The sequence below is a fragment of the Sporothrix brasiliensis genome (genome assembly GCF_000820605.1).
Source record: "Sporothrix brasiliensis 5110 chromosome Unknown Cont20, whole genome shotgun sequence".
Taxonomy (NCBI): domain Eukaryota; kingdom Fungi; phylum Ascomycota; class Sordariomycetes; order Ophiostomatales; family Ophiostomataceae; genus Sporothrix; species Sporothrix brasiliensis.
Genome location: NW_024467139.1, coordinates 240,843 through 262,421, shown reverse-complemented (window position 1 = coordinate 262,421; position 21,579 = coordinate 240,843). Strand labels below are relative to the sequence as shown.

The window sequence follows — 21,579 nt, the reverse complement described above, 5'->3', positions numbered from 1 at the left end:
AACAATACTGTGATGCGAATACCGTGATTCCATGTTTTTGAATTTAATAAGCAGCAAGCAGCCCCCAAAGAAATTTGTATTCTTTATTTTTTTGCGTTTTTTCTTTTTTTTTTTTTTTTTTTTTTTTTTTTTTTTTTTTTTTTTTTTTTTTTTTTTTTTTTTTTTGGAAATGAAACACATGCCGTGTAATCTGCCAACAGACCTACGTAGTGAGTTGCTGATGCGGCTTCAGGGGAACGCTTTGTGCCTTGTGCACTAAAAATCGCATTACCTAATCGTTCATCCCACTGCCCCAAAAAATCGCTGTAGCCTCGTCTCGTCTCATCTAATAATATGTTGTATATACAAACTGATACCACAACAGCCTCCTTCGCTTTAACAAGCCTGTTGTTTGTCCTGTTCCTTGCATAGCGTCTCCAAGACGGCCATGCTGTATGCATCACCGAATAAGACAAAGAAAATGCCCAGGCTGCGCGGAACCAATTCGGCGGGCAGCTCCAAAAACTCCAAACTCGCTGCCCACAAACCGCCGAATCTGAAGACGGGAGCCAAAGCTTTTGCGGCAAGCGCTGCTACCCAGGCTGCTGCCGCTGGAGCTGCCAAAAAGCCGTCGGCAGGCTATCAGCAAAAGACGCTCTCACACAGCCTCCAGCAGGATCTACTGGACGTGTTTCGGCGAGCGCTTGCGCCCGCTCTGGCCTCACCCCGTCTCAACGAGGCGCTGCAGGCCGTGAAGCAAGCCTTGTTCGAACGAGACTTTGCAGGCGCTTTTGGTACTGTCGACGATGGGGGGTCAAAGAAAGATGAGCCTCCCGGCACCCAGACCGACGAGGATGTCGACGGCAGCATTAAAAAGGAAGGCAAGAGCGTCACGTTTGCCGTCGCTTCGCCAACGTCCGAGGCCATTCCACCGCCGCTCGATGCCTATGCTGCGCGCTGGAGTCCGACACGCGCCCTTTGCTATGCATCGATCCTCTGCAGTCCCGTGGTCCAAGAGCATTGGAGCGCCGCTTCGGGTTCTGGAACGGAAACGGAAACAGAAACGGAAACGGAAACCAAACCAGCCCTTCGCATGGTCGCCATCGGCGGTGGTGCTGCTGAGATTGTGGCGTTCGGTGCCATGTTGACAAGTGGCGAGGCGGGAGCCGATGCGGCCGGTGATCTCGTTCTTGTCGACTCGGGGCCGTGGGCGAGTGTCGTTGGCCGGTTGCGTTCCTCCATGGTCGAAGCTCGCTCCGACGGCCGCGTGCCTGCTTTGGTCGAGCCTGCAAATCGATTCAACGTCGACGTTCGCTGGCGGGACATTCTCAAGGTGGACGATGAAGAAATGGGCAAGATGATCGGCGGGAGCGCAGCCGATAAAGTGACCACCCTGATCACCTTGTTCTTCACGCTGAACGAACTCTTCACGGCCGGTGGCCTCGGTGCTGCCGCCACCTTCTTGCTGCGGCTCACAGCTGCCGCGCCACCAGGAACCGCTCTGCTTGTTGTCGATAGCCCCGGCAGCTATGCGGAGATGGCCGTTGGATCGCAGGCCAGAAAGTACCCCATGCGGTGGCTTCTGGACAAGTTCCTGCTGCAAGACGCCGAGGGATGGGACAAAGTGCATGAAGACGAGGCCACCTGGTTTCGACTGTCGGCGTCGCTGTCCTATCCTATCCGTCTCGAGGACATGCGTTATCAAATGCACCTCTACGTGCGAAAATGAAGCGCCGTTTCCAATTGCAAAAGATGCACCGAGTATGGCAACGAATGGCAACGAGCATCCAAAATAAGGGTAACCAGAAATTATTACCCTGCGTATATTCTTTCGCGAATGGTTAATGTATTATGCCCACACTAGCTTCTTCAACGAGTGGCCTAGGTGCCCCAGCAATCCTGTGCTCTTCCGTGCCTCGGCAAGAGATACAATGTCGCCCTTGGCGATAATCGACTTGCGCTCCACGCCCACCGGAACAGGCCGGCTCAGTTGCACAAGCCGCTCAATTTCAGTCGCAATTGAGACGATCTGATCTTTCTCTGTTCTCTTGACCATTGTCTCGCCGGCCGATGCCGTCGCTGATGGTGCCAGGGACGATTCAGAATAGAGAGCCTTGAAGGCTAGGCGTTTCACAGGGGGTGACGAGGGGCGAATATTCAAAAGCATGGCGATGCTCGTCGACAGCGCCTCGGCAGCCGAAGTTGATTGTTCCGCTGTGTTGCCTGCAGTGCCGTCCCCGACGTGCATGCTCGACAACGATCGCGTGTTGATCCTCCTTATATCGTCTCTTCCGGGCCTGTACCACACCATAAACCCGACGTTGCGCTCTTCGTCCATTTGCATGGGCGATACCGTCGACACGATATAAGTGCCGATGGTGATCTTGTCGATATGGCTGAGCTCGACTCGTTCAAACGACGACAACTTGTCGAGGTTCCAGTCGAAGCGGCACAAATACAAGGCCGCGTCTGTCACGAGCAGCACAACTTCTTCAAAAGGTGGCGTCGTCAGACTGATGTCGGCGTCGTACGGTGCAATCAGCGTCCACCCTCCGATAAACTCCTCGGACTCATCGGCAACGACTCGCCGCTGGCACAGATCGACGGCCTGTTCGCGCATCTTTTGCATCGACATGGCCGGATCCTTTGTCCGCATGTTGGCTTCAAACTCGTCGAAGATCTTGTCTGTCACATTGCCGAGCAAGAAATCGATTGTAGTCTGCAAGAAAAAGTCATTGACGATCCTGTCATGGCCCAGTGTTAGCAATTATCATAAAGAACTTTAACAGCCTGAAAACACGGCACGGCCATGAATATACATACCCGTTGAAAAAGCGTGTTAGTGACAGACCAGCATCTGTAAGGGCACCGCGGTAATCTCGCTTTCTCGTCCGCGTGTAGTCGCCTTTCATTGCCGCAGTTGAGGCATACTGTTTAGATATCGCGTCCCCGTTGTCTGCCCACAAAGTGTTGAACCACGAGTTCTCTTGGTCACGCTGCGCCGCCATATCGAACCCTTGCTCTTTCAGCTGCGCGTCTAGCATGAACTTGGCAAATGAGCTTTGGCAGACATTCGTCCGGTCGAGGCAGTCCATACAGTTGGTGCGAAGCACGCCCTTTTGTCTCTGCACGAGATTCCCGGGGCCGTAGCTTCCGGTGCTACTCGCCAAGGTACCTGCTGGGCTGCTAGTGCCGTCGGCCTCGGTGTTGTCTGCTCCGGTCTCCTCCACCGCGCTCCCCATTTCCTCGATTTTGTTGCTCAAGCGGCCCAGGAGCAAAGACACATTCTCAAACTTCATGCCCTTGCACGCACTGTGGAAGTCAAACCATTCAAATGGTAACGTCGACTCTCCAGGTGCGCTGTTTGTATCGTCATTGTACCTCTGCACGCTCCTCTCAAACTGCGTACCCAGGGCAGACTCGACGCCGTGCTTCTCAACCAGGTTGACAACTTGCAGGCTACCGTATTCTCTCCGGAGGCCGTCAAAATGATTTTTCAGTGCACCGTAGTTGAGTTCGAGGGAGTGCTGGATGACGGGAACAGGCTTCAAAAAGAAGGGTGATTGTGTCCAAAACAGAGGGATGCTGCCTCGGACTTGAACAAAAGAGTACGTTTTGCTCAAAGGTGGTGCCGGAAGTAGCTGCGACTCGACCATTTGGTTCACGACAGAGGGGGATAGAATCTGCTCTGTTTCAACAGCATTGGCGACGTTTCCGTCCTCATCCACACCACGGCGCAAGTATCGAAGACCTGCTCGTCTCACTGACCTGCGTGAGATCAGTGTCACATCAAATTCCTTCTCCGAAGCGCGGCGTTCAACCTCGGCAGACGAACGTGAACTCGTGGCTTGCAGAGGCGACGAAGGTCCCGTGCTAGCCCGGTACGCAAAATTGCTCAGCTCGACGGAATCCTTGGCGATCTCATCCACCTGTGGCGGATTGCTGTCAACGACAAACGAGCGCTGGCCAACAAAACCCTGCATGAGTGGTAGGGAAAGAGCATCCGCACCGGCATCGATAAAGGGCTGGATGGCATGTCGGTTCCAAAAATACATCGTGTCCACCAGCTTGTGCAGAGGAAGGTCGTTCCACCGCGTTTTCGGCTGCTTGGCGACGCTGCGCGTGATGTCGTAGTCGTAGGAAAAATAAAACGATCTCGACGCCCCAAAGAGCATCTGCGTTGTCCGCAGTAACTTCGGCAAAAGACTGGTGACTGCGCTATCCTCTGCATTGTTGTGGTCTCCCGGCTGTAACGGTGGGGTTGAGGTTGCCGTTTCCGTCACTGTTTCATCTGCAGTGCGCGAGAGGCTAGCCGGGTCTCCATCCGATGGTTCAGCCGGAGCGTTGCTGGGTGGTGACGAGTCGGAAGATGTCGCCGCATCTAGAGCTTTGTCGCCCGGTGTGTCGGTCGTAGCAGTGCGCTCAGCCACTGCCTCTTCATCGACAGGTTTGTTGCTCGCTGTCAAACCCATCAGCCGTTTCTGCTCCTGTAGCCATCCGCTCCGGCTGAACCATCTTTGCGCAAACCGGCCATAACTTCCTCTCCGGGAAATGACATCCTCCGCAATGCTGTTGCTGGGCTTGTGGCCTTTGACCGGTAGCGTCGGCGCTGTGTTTATGTTTGCTTTTCCGGCTTCGCCCTCGAAACCATGGCTATCGTTCATCTCCTGAACCCAAACTGCACCTTCGATGTCTTCGTCGTCGCCATGGTGGCTGTTGTTGTCACTGTCGTTCCCGCTGCCTTCTTCATCTGTGATGTAGCTTGGGGGACGTTCTTTTAGGTGTTCAATAGTGGTTTCTATCGAACGTCGAGCTTCGCCGTAACTTGCGCATGGGGTCAAGGCAACCTCAGTCACCACATATATTGGGCTACCACGGACTGTTGCAACCTGCTGCCGCTTGGTTATGGAAACGAGGTAGCTGAATTTGGAAACGAGAATCAGGCCTAGAAAAAAGCTTGTCAATATACTGCATGTACCCCACGGATAAAAGACCATATGAATTAATAAACCTACCTACAATGCCAAAAGCTTCAAAGCTCGGGGTTGGCTTGGTAGCCTCGGCTGCGAGATCTCGAGAGGTCGTAGAGAGCGCAGCATCGCCGTATCGAATATTGACAGACAGAGCCATTCGCTGGTCTTTTTTGGACGAAAGAGGATGCAGAATGAGGCCGTCAACTGTGGCGCAGACCAGGACCTTCCGCGCGAGGCCGGGCATTGTGGCAAGAGGGTAGCCGTACCCTGCCCAGACGGACTGATGTTAAAATGGCGGTGCTGCGTCGGGCGGCTAACTCCACATTGGCGATACCAGCTGCGCTTCTACATTCAAAGATGCGGTGGCAATTGTAGGGGATGAGAATGTAAACGAGGGTAAGAGATTGCGGGGCTGGGAAGTCTATAAGGAGCCCAATCCTACTCGAACACTGTCAGCTCGGAAATGGTAGGAGCGAAGGGCAGCTCCGAACAATATGATGAGGTCAGGAGCGCGATGTCGGTCGCTGTTTCTATTTACGTTGAGCCTGCCGCGGTGTCTCGGCTAGCGGGGCTCGCAGCAGGTACCACGGCGGTCAAGGGCCTGTGAGCACCCCTAGAATGCAGCGTAGCGCCACCTACCCAGTGGCCAAGATTCACTATTGTGACGTAGTAATTACTGTGCACCACCAGTTGGAAACATGACGATTGCTCCTTCTAAACTTATACGCTTTCGTACTTGCAAATAAAGTCTGAGCACATTATTACCTCTTTCCGGCAAAGATCATTCACAAAGCACGAAGGAAGGAGCATGAGCTGCGTAAATCTAAATCCTCTTATTGTCGGCGTCGCCCTACTTTGTTGGCACACTTCCTCGATCGGAAACTTAAGGCTAATGCTTAAACAATGAGACATAGGTGCCACGCGCAGTGGACTGATCACCCACGTGTACTTCTGATGGTCAAGTGCTTTGGTTGCATTACAGCGTACTGAAATATAAGTGGATCCCTGTTATACTCCGTATCTTGCTTCGCGCAACTCAGGCAGCAGCGGACTGCGAAATAGTTTATCCGCCTGTCCTGGCAGGAGACTAGCTGCCAGTCGCTCGCTCGCTCCCTTTTCCCCAATCGACGACTCAAAGTGGAAAACACCTCGCCAACCGAAAAGCCTCGTTTTTGGCTTCTTCTCCTCCATCTCCCGTCTTGCATTTGCACTCTGCATCGCTTCATCGCCAACACACCACCGCCATCCACTCCGCCATCAACCACCACTCTCCAGCTCATTTCTGGACCGCTTCGACAGCTTCAGTCGCCTTTCTTTAGATATTTCCTGCCACCCATCTCGAGTCGCGCCCTTGCTTCGAACCCGCTCCTTCAGCACTCCTTTTCAGCTGTTCCCCCTACCAAACCTATTCTCTCTCTCAACTCACAACCGCCATCATGTCTAGTGATCTGTGGTATGTCTTTGTCTTCTTTTACTCGATGGAATTTCACGTGTCGGGAAGCTCGAGGGGCCGGGGACGCGTGGCTGCTGAAGCTAAAGCTGAAGCTACCCTAAACCCACGATCCGGATAGCTTCGGCGCGTGCTTTTCCTACCTTCAGATAGCTGTCGTGAGCCGCATCCATCAAGACTAACACTTCCTCCCCTCGCTTTCTAGTCCCGTCTACGCGGTTAGTTATTCCTTATACTCCATACCTTCGATTTGTCGCCCACCGACATTCGCGCCCGCGTTATTCCGTGCTACCTCCCGGTCACGAATGCCAAACCATAACCATTCAGCCATGCAGTCGCGACGATCCTTATCTGAGAACCACATACACGACTCTTTGATAAATCCTTTGCATTATGGCTAACATGTTCTATCTCGGATATAGCCCTTCTTCGGTGCCATGGGCTGCACAGCGGCTATCGTCTTCACCTGCCTGGGCGCCTCGTACGGTACTGCCAAGTCTGGTGTCGGTATTGCCGCCATGGGTGTCCTGCGCCCTGACCTGATCGTCAAGAGTGAGCTGCCTCTCGCTGCCGAACCTGTACCGTTTCCATCTGCCGTTCTCTGTGAGGCTGACTAACGCTCGTCTTTCTCAGACATTGTGCCCGTCATTATGGCTGGTATTATCGGTATCTACGGACTCGTCGTGTCCGTCCTGATTTCCGACAACCTGAAGCAGGACCAGTACGCCCTGTACACTGGTTTCATCCAGCTCGGTGCTGGTCTGGCCGTCGGTCTGGCCGGTCTGGCAGCCGGTTTCGCCATCGGTATTGTCGGTGACGCTGGTGTGCGCGGCACTGCCCAGCAGCCGAGATTGTTCGTCGGCATGATTCTGATTCTCATTTTCGCCGAGGTTCTGGGTCTGTACGGCCTGATTGTGGCCCTTCTGATGAACTCCAAGGCGTCGCTCAACGTCGTCTGCTAAGCTCGTTTCGCTACCTTTCCGACAACATTCCGCGTTGCCAGGTGGGGTGTAAGAGCTGCAATCTGGCATCGTTCGCGCACTGGCGTCGAGCACGAAACGTTGGGAGAGACGATAGGAGAAGAGCCGGTTTTGCCACCGTCGAGCTCCGACGACGAGCACGAGCGTTGAGTCAGAAAATCTTTGCATATGTACGGATCGAGGAGACGGAATGATGAGTGTGCGGTTACTATAATACTGCTTTACGGCCATGCTCACCCCCCACGACGGATGCGATTGGAAACAACGATGCGATCGGATTTTCTTGTGAGGAGAAGGGAAACCTGGTTCCAATCCGTTGTTTGCTTTTCGGGAACAGTAATTTCGGATACGAAAGACGGTTCGGACCGAAATGGTTTTTTGTTTTGTTTTTGTTCATTTTGCCCTTGACCAAATCTATTTTGTCTTGCACTGGAGGTACCAGAAAGGACTGCTGGGCAAAACATGTACTATTGTCGCATTACACTGCTTATTCCTTTGCATTTACACCTCTTATTTACCTTGTCGCTTTTTACATAATTATTTGCCTGGAATATTATTAGACATTAAGTGTGCCTTGGCTTTTCAATGTGACGTGAATTGACACTCTGGAGTATTTCATGCACAATAACACAACGATTTGTTCGTTTACTCTTTAACGAATATTAAAAATTGTATTACTTGGTTTATGCTTTGCTGAGAAGCCGCTTGTTTCTTCCATCTTCTGTACTGAGACGAGTAGCCCGACTATGTATTTCTAGAAATCCCAAAATGCGATGAGCAAAACAAAAGGAAATATAACGCATAGGAAACAGAGATACTACAAAACGTATGTTCTAATGTTATATACAAGAAAGCGAATATTGGCAAAAAATAAACAAAGCACAATAGCGAGCGTAGTAGCGTAGGAGCGTGAGATGAAAGGTAGAAGCGCGTCCACACATTGCAAATTTGTATCGTTTAAAACGTTGCTAACGTTCGAAAGTAGGTTAGGCGTATATAACCGCTATTGCAACACGACATGGCATTTTGTCTTTTTTCAGAGACTAGATGACGTACTGTACAAAAGGCGGTTAGTACGTGGGAATAAGGGGCGACACTCGTAGAACAACGTAAAACTTACAGGAATAAATAGGTACGGGACGCGCTTCTCGTACTCGGTCCAGGCATCGCCGTACTTGAGACGGCACCGCTGGATGTCACGGAGGGCACGGTGCGAGATCATGAGGCAGAAGAAGACGGGGTAGAACCACGGGAACGGGCTCTTGAAGCCACAGATCAGGCCCCACGAGACGGCAAAGAAGACATCACACGTGTAGTGCAGCTTGCGGGCCAGACCATACCAGCCGTCGGCCAGAATGTCGTCGCCCGTGTTCGTCTTGATGGTCTTGGGGTTCTTGAGCGTCTGCCACGGCACCTGGGGGAACGTGCGGCGGACGACGAGCGTACCGCGCTCGGCAGAGCGGAAGCGGTTCTTCTGGCTGTTGCAGCTGTCCCAGACCCAGTAGACGAAGAGGTACGATATGTACAGAACGACGAGGGCGGGCTTGCTCCACTGGTACTCGGATGGCTCGTGGTTGGCAATGTACAGGGTGCAGTGGCAGTAGGAGAGCGGCACACCAGCGAGGTTCCAGAAGATGAGCATGAAACCCCACTTCTCGTAGTACATGTCCCAGGTCGTGATGATGAGCTCCTCGCCCTTGGAGCAGGCATTGGCGTAGAGGAAGTGGGCCATGACGAGGAAGCCTATCTCGCCAGTAATGTAGCCGTAGTTCTCGAGCTGGCGTGCAGCGACACCGCACGACAGCAGGAACAGGATGTACCAGGGCAGGCGTACCTCAAAGAACATCTTGAAGTCGAGGATGCCGAACATGCGGGGGTTGAGCTCAGCACCCATGAAGAAGTCGTAGAGAGGCGCACCGGTCATGCGGTGCTGGGCGCCACGGATCAGAGCCGAGAAGTACGCAACAATGCTGACCAGGAAGCCAGAGATGATAGCAACGCTCAAAAGAGGGCCAAACTCGTCAATAAGCGTGTACAGCGGGAAGAGACCAGAGACGTGCAGGGCAAACGCAATGGCAATGGTTGCGTAGAAGCTGGTGTAGGCCGAGCAGTAGTAGGGCAGCTGCTTGCCGTTGAGGTGCGGCAGCGGCTTACCGTAGCCCCAGATGCCGGGCATGAGGCAGTAGCAGAAGCCCTCAAAGATGAGGAACGTCCAGTACATGGCCCAGGCCTTGAGCGAGGGGAAGGCACCAGTGTACATCAGGTCGATCAGATGGCGCGCAAAGTCCTCCATCGACTCGTCCTCGGCCGGCAGGGGAAGCTTGCCGTTGTAGTACGTGGCGCCAATCCACATGTACCACATCAGCAAGGGGAAGCAGATCATCATGGCAGACACGCCCAGGGAGCCACCAAACTCCTTGTGCGTGGAGTAGTCGACGCGGTGATCAGCGCTGGGCTTCCAGCCATCGACGGCGTGCTCCGTCTTGATCATGGGTTCGGCGTCGGTGGCCTTGCCATTGATCGCCATGGGGCGGCCGTTGGTCTTGGACGGCGCCATGGCGGGCTTCGATTCGCGGCTGGAGGCGAAGCCGTTCGTCTTTCCGTTCAAATCGCCGTTCTGGTGCTCGATCGCGTCCTTGCCGTGACCGGCCGCGTCGGTCTCGTCGATGTGCTCAACAAACTTGGGAGAACGGTGGCGGGCAGCAGCAGACGTGGACGACTTGGCGGTGCTTTCGGCGGTGCTTTCGGCGGCAGAGTTGGAGTCGGCCTCGGCGTCGGAGTCCTCGACGGGGAAGAGAGATTTGCGGGATCGTGAGCGCGTCGCCGGTGTCTCGACCATGCCACTGAAGAGCTCCTTTTTCCTATGGAGGAGGGCGTCAATGCGTGCCTTGTGTTAGCCAGCTGGAATTGTCGCGCGAAGTAAACAACAATGGGGGTTCAGGGTGAACGCACCTAGGTGTTTGCCGGAGGGAGTATCTTGTCGACATTGTTTCTGAGAAGCAGGCTACGCCCCCTTTAAATATAAGATTATGGTGAAATAGAGACCGCCGTCGATTGGGTTTCCCCCCTGGCCAGCCAAATCGCAAAATAGGAAAGAGCGTCCCCTGAAAGCAAGAAACCCCAAAAAAAGAAAAGAATAGGACAAAATGAGGGATAAGAACGGAATGCGGGCACGAAGACGAACGAAAAGAAAGGGAAAGTGCGACGGAGGATTTTGGAAAGAAACAAAGCCTAGGCTATTCCGTTCGAATTAGAGAAGTAGCGATGGGGAATGGACGGGGAAATAGGGGTTTGTTGGCCTTTCGGTGACGCTTGCTACTGGCACTTACCGGGCAATAGTGCTAAACTTTTAACACAAAAAGTGCAGCGGGGGCTTTGTGCGGCAGAAAATAAAATAAATTGACAAAATCGAGCAAAATTAGGGAACAATTATTGTTTACTTTTTTCTACAAACAGTGGTGACCCCAAAATCTCAAATAATTTACCAACGGACGCCCAGACACCCTAAACCGTACTCGTACTCGGGAAAACGAAAATACAACGCATTCGTACCCGGAAACTTGCCGCCAACTTCCCCTGTAGCGGATCATGGGCTATTAATGTCACGTGCGTATCGGTACCCGTGCTGACTAATTGTAATTGGCCAATCAGGCGGAACACATCGACGCAGGCACCAAAGTAGGAAGGAGGGGAGCTTTGAAGCTCTGCATTCTCGGGCAACAGCATCACCAGCAAAACACAAAATGAAATAAAACGCCCCATTATGCACACTGTTTGACACACAGCAAGGCACGGAAGCAATAGGTTGCAAACTTGTCCCCACAAAAACCAGAAACGCGAGACACACGAGCCGTCCTTGTATCATTTGAGACCATACGCAAGCTACCTTCATCATGGTGCCCCAAGCAACGGCCTCGTTGCCGACTACGCTTCGATCGCCGCCGGCGCTGGATTCCTATACACCGTTGGCCGACCATGAGTCCCGCACGCCAGCTTCTTTTTACGAGGGTCCTCCAGTGCTTCACTACCACACGACGGGTGCTCGTGCTTATGTGAGCAGAGAGAACCGCGACAAGCTACCCTGGGGAGGCAACGAGACAACGGCGGCAGCTGCCAACGACGAGTCTTGGCCCGTCATGGGTGATGGAATGGTCGAGCAGGTTGTCGATGTGTTTGTCGGATCGGAGTGAGTTTTCTTTTTCTTTCTTTTTGCGGGGACTGTGTGAATACTATGCCCACTTACTTACACATGTAGTACTCTCACACTTTATAGCTCGGCTGCGAGCTGCGGCCTGTCTCTGCCGTACCCGGTCATTGGCCTGCACGCCATTAAGTCTGCATATACAGCGGACAACCGCCGAGTGCCGACGATCTACATGCAGCTAGAGCTCTCAGGAACCGGCGGCGAGGAGGACGAGCCCGAGACGGTCGAGTTGACTGTAGTACCGGCCGGAGCACAAGCCACTGCTGCTACTGCTGCTTCTTCGTTTTTTACAGACCAGCCATCAGCCGGTGAGGCAGAACGACAAGAGGCGCCACAGCCACCACAGGCCGACTCAGAGGCGTCCAAGATGTTCGATGCCATCTCCGCTTGTGCAGACCTGCATCCGGACCGGTTTGGAGGCGAAGACGACGAGGACGATGGTGGCGATAGCTACCCGTCATTTTTCCGACAGGGCGGCGAGAATGGCGACGGCGAAGACGGCTACGAGGACGAGTACGACGAGGATGGAGACGGCGAGGGCGATGACGGTATCCTGATTGAGGGCGGTGACGGCATGGAGCCCATCGAGGGATTCCACGGCGTGTTTCGTGGAGGCAACAGCCAGGACGGCGCTGTCTCAACCATCTCCGATCTTCCCCCACCCATGCCGGGCAGCGGCGGCTGGATCACGGCTGAGAATGCGCACGAGTTCTTTGACGAGGAGGGTAACTGGCGGGGGCGTGGCGGCAGCCTGGGCGAGGGTGCCGGCCGTGTGCGGGGACGCGACGAGGTCGAGGCTGGTGAGGCAACAGAGACTACCGCAACAGAAGAGGTTGCGGGAGGCGCGGTAGAGTCCACGCCGGCCGAGGGTGCGTTGGGTGACGGGGGGAGTGCCTCAGTTGGCGACACGAATGGAGCGAGCAACGGCGACGGCACCGAGAGCAAACGGATTCGGACGGAGTAGCAGAATCGAAAAATCTCATAATGTTTGGAGCACGTATCTGGGTGTCCCTGGTTGCGGTGTTTTGGCAGGTAATTAACAAGGAAATAAAAGGTGAATGCATACAGTGCTAGAGATTGGATATACATCAGACAGAAGCATAATGCTCGTTGAGCGTGGCATAGATACCATATTTGACGCGTTTCCCACGTAAATTCCGCTTTCGACAATATAGATACAGTCCCAAAGGAATCAAAATATATGATGTGAAACGCCATTGTCCACTGGTTCCATAATCAATTCAAAAAACATGACATCGTACAGTTTGGAGCTTTTGCCGTCAAGTCCTTGCTGGCCCGCCGAAATCGTCTTCTTCAATAAGCTCGCCAAAAATGAGGCTCTGTATCAGGCGCTCGACGCCCAACGTCTTCACCGGCGACGCGCCACGGTCTATGTCGTCGCCAGAGGGCGGACGCTTGCGCTTCTTGGCAGCAGGCCGGATGCGGTCCCCAAAGAGCCCGGCAACCTCTTTCTCCTGGCCTGTGTACACCCAGTCAAAGGGGCGCCCTGCGTCTTCCATTGCCTTGAGGTGTTCGCGGGCCTCTTGGACACTTTGCGCGTGCGACAGCTGGGCGCCGAGAACGTGCGCCAAGAACGTCGTCTCCTTCGACGCCCTGCCGGGCACGAACAAGATGGCCAGGCCGTCCAAGAGCAGTTTTCGCCTTTTCACGACATCGGCAAGGCGCACAGCAGCCGCATCGTATGGTGCCAGGTTCCGAGACCGAACGACACCGCCTAGGTAGGCCGATTCGCCGGCGCACAACAGGTACGGGGCCCAGTCGACAATCTCGCCGCGGTCCAAGCAGGCCGTCACCCAGCGCGGCGCAAGGCAAGGGAGGCCCAGTGCGAGGGCTTGCAAGTATTTCGCCTTGCGCGAATGGCCGTCGACGATCAAGGCTGTGAAACCGCTGTCGGCCGCACTTGGTAGAAGCTGCAGCTCGTCGCTGCTGCCCTTGCTGACTGTGTCGAGGGTGGCCCGTGAGCGCGACGAAGTGCTAATCGAGCTGGTGCCGGCCGCTGTCGGGGGAGGCTGGAAAATGTCTTCAAATCCGTCAGGCAGGATGCGCCCGCCTGCTTGCTGAATGCGGCCTTCGAGGCTCTTCTTTTTGTGCTTCGCCGATTCGGTACTGGCTTCATCGTGGCTCTTGGACTGGAAAGAGACAGCAAACACCATACCGGTAAAGAGGCCTGGTGCTGCTGGCGCCTCGACGCGGAGATTCGTCGGTGCTACGGTGGTTGGTTTTATACCCGTGGATCTCATAGACCTTCGGCTGGAACGCGTGCCACGGTCGGGCGCTGTCAGAAGGGCAGGCGACGCAGACAGCTCGTCTGTCGAGCCGGATCGTGCAGGGGACGGCTCTGGCTTGATGGCCCTGGATGTACTAGAGGAGCCCCGGCCGAGCCGTGGCATCATATTGGGAAGAAATATGGGCGGTGAGTCGCCGCGTGCCCGTCGCCGTTGTGGTAAGAGTGGCAAATCATCATCGTCTTCGCTGCGGCTCCCGCTTGTCGCAGCAGGCGTGTGACGTCTCTTGGTAGACCCCCGGGCTGATAGATCGCTGTCGTTGGCCGTGATGGGCGTCCCTTCCCTCGATACTTGTGTGGGTGTGACAGACAAATCACTGAGACTAGAGGTCGACCGGTCCATCGATGAGACGGAGGCTGCCAACGATGCACGGCCGCTGCTGTGGCCGCTGCTTCGCCCCTCATTCTCGGTCTTATACCGGGCTTTTTTCCTTTGTGGTGGCCGATTGCTACGAGCAGGTGGTGTCGGAACGGGCGGAGACGATGTAGCCAATTCGGCTTTCAGATCGTGGCGGGCAGCCTGCTTAAGCAACGACACCACTTCTTCCGCTTCTTCATGTCGCCTGTCTCGTTGTTCATATGCCGGTGAAGACGACATGTCTTGTTTCTGATAAGGCAAGGCAGGCTCGGGCATACTCGATGCAGGCACCACCGCGGCTTCAGCCGCATCGGACGTCAACAGAACGATTTCTCGGCTGGCCGTCTGCCCACTGGCCGAGACAGCCACCGGCCATTTGCCAGCAGGGCTCGTCTCAGGGATGGCGTCGGTCTCATTCAGACTGCTCTTTAAATGTAGACCCGTCGTATTCTGGCCGGCAAGAGGAAATTCGGGCAATGCTGCCGAAGACGATGGAGTTTTGGTGGCCGGTAAAATCTCCAGAGTGGGTCGGTCGATCAACGATTGTGGAAAGCTAGTATCATCATATGCCTCGCTCGACCGTGGCCCCGGTGGAGAAGGTGCTGCTGCCGTTGCCTTTGCAGCAGTGCCAGACGTCAGCGGCGCCTGGGGGACTGGAGGATCGCTCTCCGGGTATACCGCAAGTCCGCGGGGGCTAGATTGCTGGCCGCCTTGTGACCGTGGCCGAGCGTCCTTCTTTACGGACGCAGGCACTTCGACGATATCGCCGCGAAATGTCGGGCCAGACATGCTGACCGTCGCCAGGATCCTCGTGGCCGCCTCCTTTTTCTGGCGAACAATGCGTTGCCGTCTTACATCGTCCGACTCGTCGTCGGAGCTCGACGACGCATATCCTCCAGCACGCTCGGGCCGAGCCTCGGCAGCCTCTCGCCGCTCCTGAGACTTCCTCATGGACTCGTATTCTGTGATGGGGGCGGGAGTTCGCCTCCTGCGCGTGGTCGGGCTCGACTGCGGCGCACCTTTGGTCGGGCTACCAGCCACCTTGTTCGGGTATGGCGTGGTGCCATCGAAGCGAGAGGTGGATGACGTGGACAGCGTGTGGAACAGGACTGCGGGCATGGGCGTCTGCTCGCCAAGGTTAGAGAAGCGGAGTTTGGTCGGCGAGGAGAGGCCGGTATGAGGCGTTGTCGTCGTCGTCGCCGCCGGTTGCTGGATGAGCCCGGCCGGTGACGGTCGAGATGATGTCGGGCTGACCTGGTTGAGCGCGGCCGAAAAGGGTGTTGCCGCAAAAAGCTGAGACCCGGCCACAAGCGGCGTCTGGAACTTGCCTGCAAACGGGTTTTTGGGCTGCGCAGGCGTCTCTAAGCCGAAGTCGATTGCCGTTGTTGTGGTGGCCGGCTGGTCGTTGTCCGAGTTCGGGAAGAAACGTGACAGGCTGTTGTTTCGCCTCCGGCCATCGACGTGATCGGTCGTTGGCGACTCAAAGTCTAGCTCCATGGAGCGAATCGATCCAAACTTGACAGCACCGCTCTCGTTCTCGTCCAACGAGCGGTCCAAAAAGTCATTGCCGGCTTCCTGCGTTGGCAACGACGTCGGATCGTCATATCGGTCGTAGCTACGGCCTTCGTTGACCTGGGTCGGCGACCCTCCCCCGTCATCGTAGGGCGGCACCTCGGAGGTGTCCATGGTCTCGGTGGCGGGGCGTACGAGGACTCTCTGCCACGGAGGGTCACGAGATGGCGTGCCTCATCTGCCGGCTGAAGTCGAAGTCGCTGCGTCGAAACAGTCCGATGAAGGGGTCTTTGTTATGACGAGGCGCTGGCCATGGTCTCGTTTGTTCGTCGAAAGTAGAGAGATAAGTAGGCCGGGCGTCGAGGTCGGGTCGAGGCTTGTCGATGTGTAACGTGACCGACGTCGGGGGATAGTGTCTGGTGTGTCGCTGGAGCTGTGTTGGCGATCACAGCTCGAGGCTGCCACCAAGCGCGTCGCCTATGACATACCGCGTTGAATCGTTTTTTGCGGGGCATGAGCCAGCTTAAAATACAGTGCATAAAACACGGTGTTAATTTTGACACACTGTATGTACCATCCTCCATATCCCTCCAGTTTAACATATCGAGTCTCAAGCCAAACTGTCGGAATTTCTGTTGGTTCAAAAATGTTTTTTTCAATATTCGTCTGTCTTTACAACACGGCCGGCTGTGAAAGTTCTCAGGACAAGTTCCGGATTTGATCCTGCAAGCCGACCTTTTGGCTTCGCACGTGCTGCTCACCATCATGGAAAATGGCGCTCTTCTAGCAACCTATGCACAGTATATGAGGCCCAGAACTGTTGGCCGGGAGAGCCCACCAAGGCTGCGCCATGAAACCTTGGCCAGGAACAAGGCAAACCGGCCAAAACCTGTCCGGGGCAACCAGAAAAAAGCGTCTCACAAAAGGACTGACCTTCCGGCACTGCCTCGTTTGGGGATCGGCCAAGACGAAGGTCATGATTTCCCAAGCCTGAAGGCCTGGACTCGCTTTGCCAACGATTGTGATGTATTGCATCGTATCACACAGCACGTTCAGGTGTTGTTGCATTGTCACATTCTGTCCACGTCGATGTTTTGTCGCTCACGATGCGTTCTTTATGTAATACAAAAGATGCGCAATTGCTCCTTCCTCGTTGAAGGCTGTCCACATTCCAGAAATTCTTCACAGTCGCACGTGGAAGGCGCGTAGTCATGTGATGTTACCTTTGCTTCACTGTACCAATTGGGTTTCATCCCAAGTCTTGAAATTCGCACGGTAGATTGCAACCTTTAACGTCTGCATTATCGGTTGCGGTTCCCGGCTACATGCCGCCTTCGGGACGCTTCCATGGACCTTTTGATTTCTTCGCTGCCTATTCTCAAGTCGATCCTGATTGGACACAACTGCTTGGTTTCGCCCAGGATGCGCGGTTGGGGTTCGCGTCGTTTTGTTATGCTGAGATTGCTGTTCCGTTTGTTCATGCTCGGCGCGCAGATCCTTTCGCTCGTGAGCCGCATGCTCGAAACACACTGCATCTCGGACCTCGCGTTGTGCGGTTGTATTTTGTTTGTTCTTTTGAACCTCATTCATACAGCCAGCCGAGATGCTCCGCTTCAATCGAGTTGCCTCGTCCTTGCGCCTTCCTCGTATTGCTCCGCAATTGCGGGTGCAGTTGCCAGTTTCAGGATTGTTTACTATGTCCGTCTCTCGTGCAACAAGCACTAAAGACTGAAAGTGGCAGCCACGCTACTGCAGCCCAGATGCGCCTACCCTCTCGAAAACCGGGCGCAATCTGGAAGGCGCGACCAAAGAACATCGAGGCCGCGTGTGGAGTTTGCGCTGTGCCAAGTTCCGGCTCCAGAGGGCAGAATCGCGGAATGAGGAAAATCGACACTGTAGAATGAAAGGAGAAGGCTCCTAGGAGGTGGGCCTATGTTGTTGTTTCTATGGTTTCCATGCCTGAAGAGCGAGCCTAGTGCCACGAGAACACAACAAATAATACCTGCTATATATGGGCTGTGAGACAAGACAGTTGCACGTAAATCGCATGTCTGAACAGTCTCGGCAAGAGCGTCAGGAGACTGCAGGCACCACCCTCGTCGTGCAACGCACCTTCCCACCGTCCGGACCACTCTCAACACACTTAAGCCACCTCGACCCCGATCTCCTGCGTGTTCCCCTTTTCCTGCCGCGCGCATCTGTTTTTGAGCCTCACGTTTGTCTTCTTCCATGCACTTTTTGGCATTTTGTTCTCGTCCACTCCTTTGCTACCAACATCCCAGATTCGACCGATCGCGACGCTGGCCCACAGCCTACAAAGTTACTTATTACCACGACTATTTTGTATCAAACACACAACACCCTTGCAAAGCGCCGAGAAACGACCCAGGCGCGTCTCCTTTTGCCCTCTTATGCTGTTTAGTTCTCTACGCTGTATTTTACGACTTCATTCGATACTCGAGCGTCATTCGACTTTGTTCTTTCCTGTTCGCCTTTGCCAGCTTCTCTGCGTCTTGATCACATGCAGCCACAGCCATCACACGGTCGATTTCGTGTCTTGCTCTTGTCGTTCTTTTCCCACTCTCGTCGTCCCCGTCAACCGCAATCTGCTTCGTCAAAAATACACCCCAGCTCGCCAACTGTCGTTCATTTCCCACCCCCGGTGCATCAGTGTATTGCAACAGCCTTTCTCCATATTATATGCAACGCCGGGGGCGATTCTTACACCGCAATCTTCCTTCTCTGACAAACGCCCACCGGCGGCTGCTGACGGCGTGCGTTATCCAATTTTTAGGGCCTCGACAAGCGCCTCGCTCGTCTCTCGGCTGAGGTCTAGCCCTTGACCCAACTCAGCTAGGTTGCCACAGAAGCAGCGGATCCTCGGTTTGCGGGCACTGTCGCCAATGACGACCCAGAGATTGCCCTCCTAATATTAAATAGGGGAAACTGAAATAACCAAAAGGGGAAGAGACCAGGGAATTTCCTGGCAAAACAGGAGTCCGAAATACTTTCTGGAAATCCGTCGTTCTTCATGACCGGCTTCCTCTTCCAGCTGTGTTTTGCCTCTGCTTGTTCTCGTCATTTCCTCTACGATAAACCGTCTCTCCGCCGCAGCCGTTCTTTTGTCGTCACCCATCCACGGAAGTCGACGTCCCCTCTTTCAAGTCAATACCGCCAACGGCGCTGGCGCTGTGCGCAATCTCTCAGTCCTTACCCTCACCTTGCGAAACAACACCGCCTGTCACCCTCTGCATCATCTTCGTCCGTGTCGTCCCTCGCCCGTCGTAACCACTCCGCCATTTCCCACCGTCGCGCATCCCGCGGCGCAATCGGCGTCAACAAAGCTGTTTCACCGCTAGTCCACAACCGCATTGACCAGGCCGCCGTTCAGCTGCTGTTCAACATGGAATCAATCAAGTCCAAACCCAAGGCGGGTCGGCCCCAGCGAGCCCGCAACAATGGCCACGCTACCGCGAGGGAACAAGACAGCTCATCTTCGTCCGCGACCTCGTCTGAGGGCTCGTCTTCATCTGAAGAAGAGATGCCTGCCCGTCTCAGCGTTGATTCTTCCTCGTCTGCCGAGTCGACATCGTCCGAGGCCTCTTCCTCGGCCTCGGAATCCATGCCACCACCCCGGCTGCCACTGGTCTCTACGCCTCCCAGCTCTGTGATCCCCAATGCTAGCGCAGGCGCCAGCGCTTCGGGCAGCCAGCAGGAGGAGGAGATTGAGACACGGCCGTCACGGTCCGAGTCCACAGCGTCTCGCGCCAACCGTCTGTCGCTGACACTACCCATCGCACCGCCCACCTCGTTCCCGTCCAGGCCGACGCCCGCATCCTCGTCGGTGGCATCGTTCCCCGCCACACCTATTGACGTCGCATCGGGCTTGGCGTCGCCTGCTGAGCCACTTGACCTGATTACAGCCATTGCCGCCCAGGAGCGTCGTGTGCTCGAGCTTCGAGAGGAGCTCAACCGCGCAGAATCCGGTCTCACCAAACTAAAGAGGCAATGGGCCACCCACGAGGCGCAGAAGAAGCGGGCAGAAATTAGAAGAACAGAGCCCATGCGCTCGCTGCCTGCGCGGCCCGGCACCGCCTCAACGGTCGACCCCGGCTCTCCAGCCGTGCCGTTCGACGATGCCTCGTCAAAACGGACATCGGAGCTGGACAGAAGAAAGGCGCTGCTTCTTGGACAGCAACCGGGCAGCCAGGCAGGCAGCGATCCCAACACGCCAACGCAGTCTCGTCGCCGCGTGTTCCGGGGTGGCCATGCCCGAACATTGTCTCTTCTGTCGCCAACCAAGACGTCGGCTGATGGCTTCGATGTCCACGAGGACCAGCCCGAGGCAGGGGGGGACGAAGAAGCGGTCAAGTCGCCCATGTCCCCGCTGGAATTGGACTCGCCTTTCTTCCAGAACTTGAGCCGCAGCGCTGCCTCGCAGTTGTCAAAGCGTGCCTCGTGGGCTCCACAGTCTGTCCATCAGGTGGCAGGTCTGAAGCAGGTTGCCGGCGATCTTACTGCGACACTGTGGACGTTTGTTGAAGACCTGCGCCAGGCTACCGTCGGTGAGGAGCTTGCTGGGGCGAACAATAGCATGCGCAACATTGACCCCAACTCCCGCACAACCGATGACACGCAAAGCACAATCCGCGCCTCTGCCTCTGGCCGGCCGAATCTTTCCAGAGCCTTTACGACTGACCTGCAGGGCACACCAACGCCGCCTCCCCGTCACGGCGCCTCGGGCAGCATTTCGGAACAGCCAACCGACTCCAAGGATAAGAGCACCAAGTCGGCCGCCAGCGGCAGCACCAAGACAAGGGCCTCCAAGGCTGGTTCCAAGTCTGGCTCCAAGGCCGGTTCCAAGGCCGGAAATGGCAAAGACGCAAAGCAGTTCTCGTGGACGCCCCTGACAGTTGACTCGTACGACGATAACGACTGGTCAAGCTGGGATAGCCCCACGGTGAAGTCGCCTCGTTGGAGTGGGTCAACCGCAAACGGAGAGACGGTTGCCTCCTCCATTCCAGGGCAAGCTGACGAAAAAGCAACACCTCAGTAGGTCACGATAAGAGCCAGATGAACTGATAAAGTGGGTACGCACAGGTTACCGGGAACCACTGGCTGACACACATTGCAGAAAGCGCACTTCTCCCACGTCGACCTTTTCGCCCACATCGCCGTCCGGAAGCCGGGCCAATGACATCAACTGGCCGGCCGCTCTCAACCGTCTGACACCGGGCAACATCAAGCGCACAGCCACTGACCTGATGAAGGAGTGGGAGAAGTCTCTGTCGCCGCCGACGGATGATACGCAAGGCGAAAACACGCCCATCGTTGAGGACCGTATCCTGTAATGGGGCCACATAGCGTCCACGCCTTGCCCGCGGGATCTCCACCCGGTGCGGGCCGGCACGGAACGACAGTACTTTTGGATGAACGACATTTCCAGTTACAACTCATTATGATTTAGACCGTTTGACGACCTCCCAGAACAGCATAGCAGCATCAACAGCATGGATATAGATTGCAGTGTATACGCTTTTCACGGCACATCCGCATTCTAACGACAACACGCCACGCACATTCGGAGTTTGCCTCTTTATCCCTGTTGTTCCTCGGCCAGCAGCGGATTGCGTTATGTTTTATTTCTATATTGTTTTGGAGGAAAGAAAGGGGGCGAATAGGGTGCAAGATGGGAAAGACGAGACACGAGAGCTGGGAGAAAGGGTTGGTCTGGAAGTCGTGGTTTTGTATTACGGATTGTACATTTTAATTCGCTTCTGCCCATACTGCCACCAAGAGACATTGTCTCGTGGGCCTC

The 21,579-nt window shown here is 55.1% G+C and overlaps 7 protein-coding genes across 7 annotated transcripts; 4 read left to right on the top strand and 3 right to left on the bottom strand.

The window, feature by feature from the left end:
- Positions 1 to 460: 460 nt before the first annotated feature.
- Positions 461 to 1,708, top strand: SPBR_07371 (uncharacterized protein; the record flags this gene model as incomplete). The annotated part of the gene is made up of 1 exon (XM_040765625.1): positions 461 to 1,708. The coding sequence occupies one exon, from the start codon at positions 461 to 463 to the stop codon at positions 1,706 to 1,708; it is 1,248 nt and encodes a 415-aa protein (XP_040616058.1).
- A 120-nt stretch (positions 1,709 to 1,828) lies between these two features.
- Positions 1,829 to 5,196, bottom strand: SPBR_06472 (Sca1-like protein; the record flags this gene model as incomplete). Its single annotated transcript, XM_040764728.1, has 3 exons — positions 1,829 to 2,664; positions 2,831 to 4,729; positions 4,995 to 5,196. The coding sequence occupies 3 exons, from the start codon at positions 5,194 to 5,196 to the stop codon at positions 1,829 to 1,831; spliced, it is 2,937 nt and encodes a 978-aa protein (XP_040616057.1).
- Positions 5,197 to 6,388: 1,192 nt separating this feature from the next.
- On the top strand, positions 6,389 to 7,364 carry SPBR_07611 (V-type H+-transporting ATPase 16kDa proteolipid subunit; the record flags this gene model as incomplete). The annotated part of the gene is made up of 4 exons (XM_040765865.1): positions 6,389 to 6,405; positions 6,608 to 6,620; positions 6,825 to 6,954; positions 7,036 to 7,364. 4 exons carry the CDS (start codon positions 6,389 to 6,391, stop codon positions 7,362 to 7,364), a joined length of 489 nt encoding a protein of 162 aa, XP_040616056.1.
- Positions 7,365 to 8,425: 1,061 nt separating this feature from the next.
- On the bottom strand, positions 8,426 to 10,369 carry SPBR_06905 (carboxymethylenebutenolidase; the record flags this gene model as incomplete). The annotated part of the gene is made up of 3 exons (XM_040765161.1): positions 8,426 to 8,437; positions 8,503 to 10,243; positions 10,335 to 10,369. 3 exons carry the CDS (start codon positions 10,367 to 10,369, stop codon positions 8,426 to 8,428), a joined length of 1,788 nt encoding a protein of 595 aa, XP_040616055.1.
- Positions 10,370 to 11,275: 906 nt separating this feature from the next.
- Positions 11,276 to 12,550, top strand: SPBR_07345 (uncharacterized protein; the record flags this gene model as incomplete). The annotated part of the gene is made up of 2 exons (XM_040765599.1): positions 11,276 to 11,568; positions 11,656 to 12,550. 2 exons carry the CDS (start codon positions 11,276 to 11,278, stop codon positions 12,548 to 12,550), a joined length of 1,188 nt encoding a protein of 395 aa, XP_040616054.1.
- Positions 12,551 to 12,866: 316 nt separating this feature from the next.
- SPBR_06529 (DNA damage repair protein) lies at positions 12,867 to 15,935 on the bottom strand (the record flags this gene model as incomplete). Its single annotated transcript, XM_040764785.1, has 1 exon — positions 12,867 to 15,935. The coding sequence occupies one exon, from the start codon at positions 15,933 to 15,935 to the stop codon at positions 12,867 to 12,869; it is 3,069 nt and encodes a 1,022-aa protein (XP_040616053.1).
- A 3,229-nt stretch (positions 15,936 to 19,164) lies between these two features.
- Positions 19,165 to 21,112, top strand: SPBR_06902 (uncharacterized protein; the record flags this gene model as incomplete). Its single annotated transcript, XM_040765158.1, has 2 exons — positions 19,165 to 20,813; positions 20,896 to 21,112. The coding sequence occupies 2 exons, from the start codon at positions 19,165 to 19,167 to the stop codon at positions 21,110 to 21,112; spliced, it is 1,866 nt and encodes a 621-aa protein (XP_040616052.1).
- Positions 21,113 to 21,579: the final 467 nt, after the last annotated feature.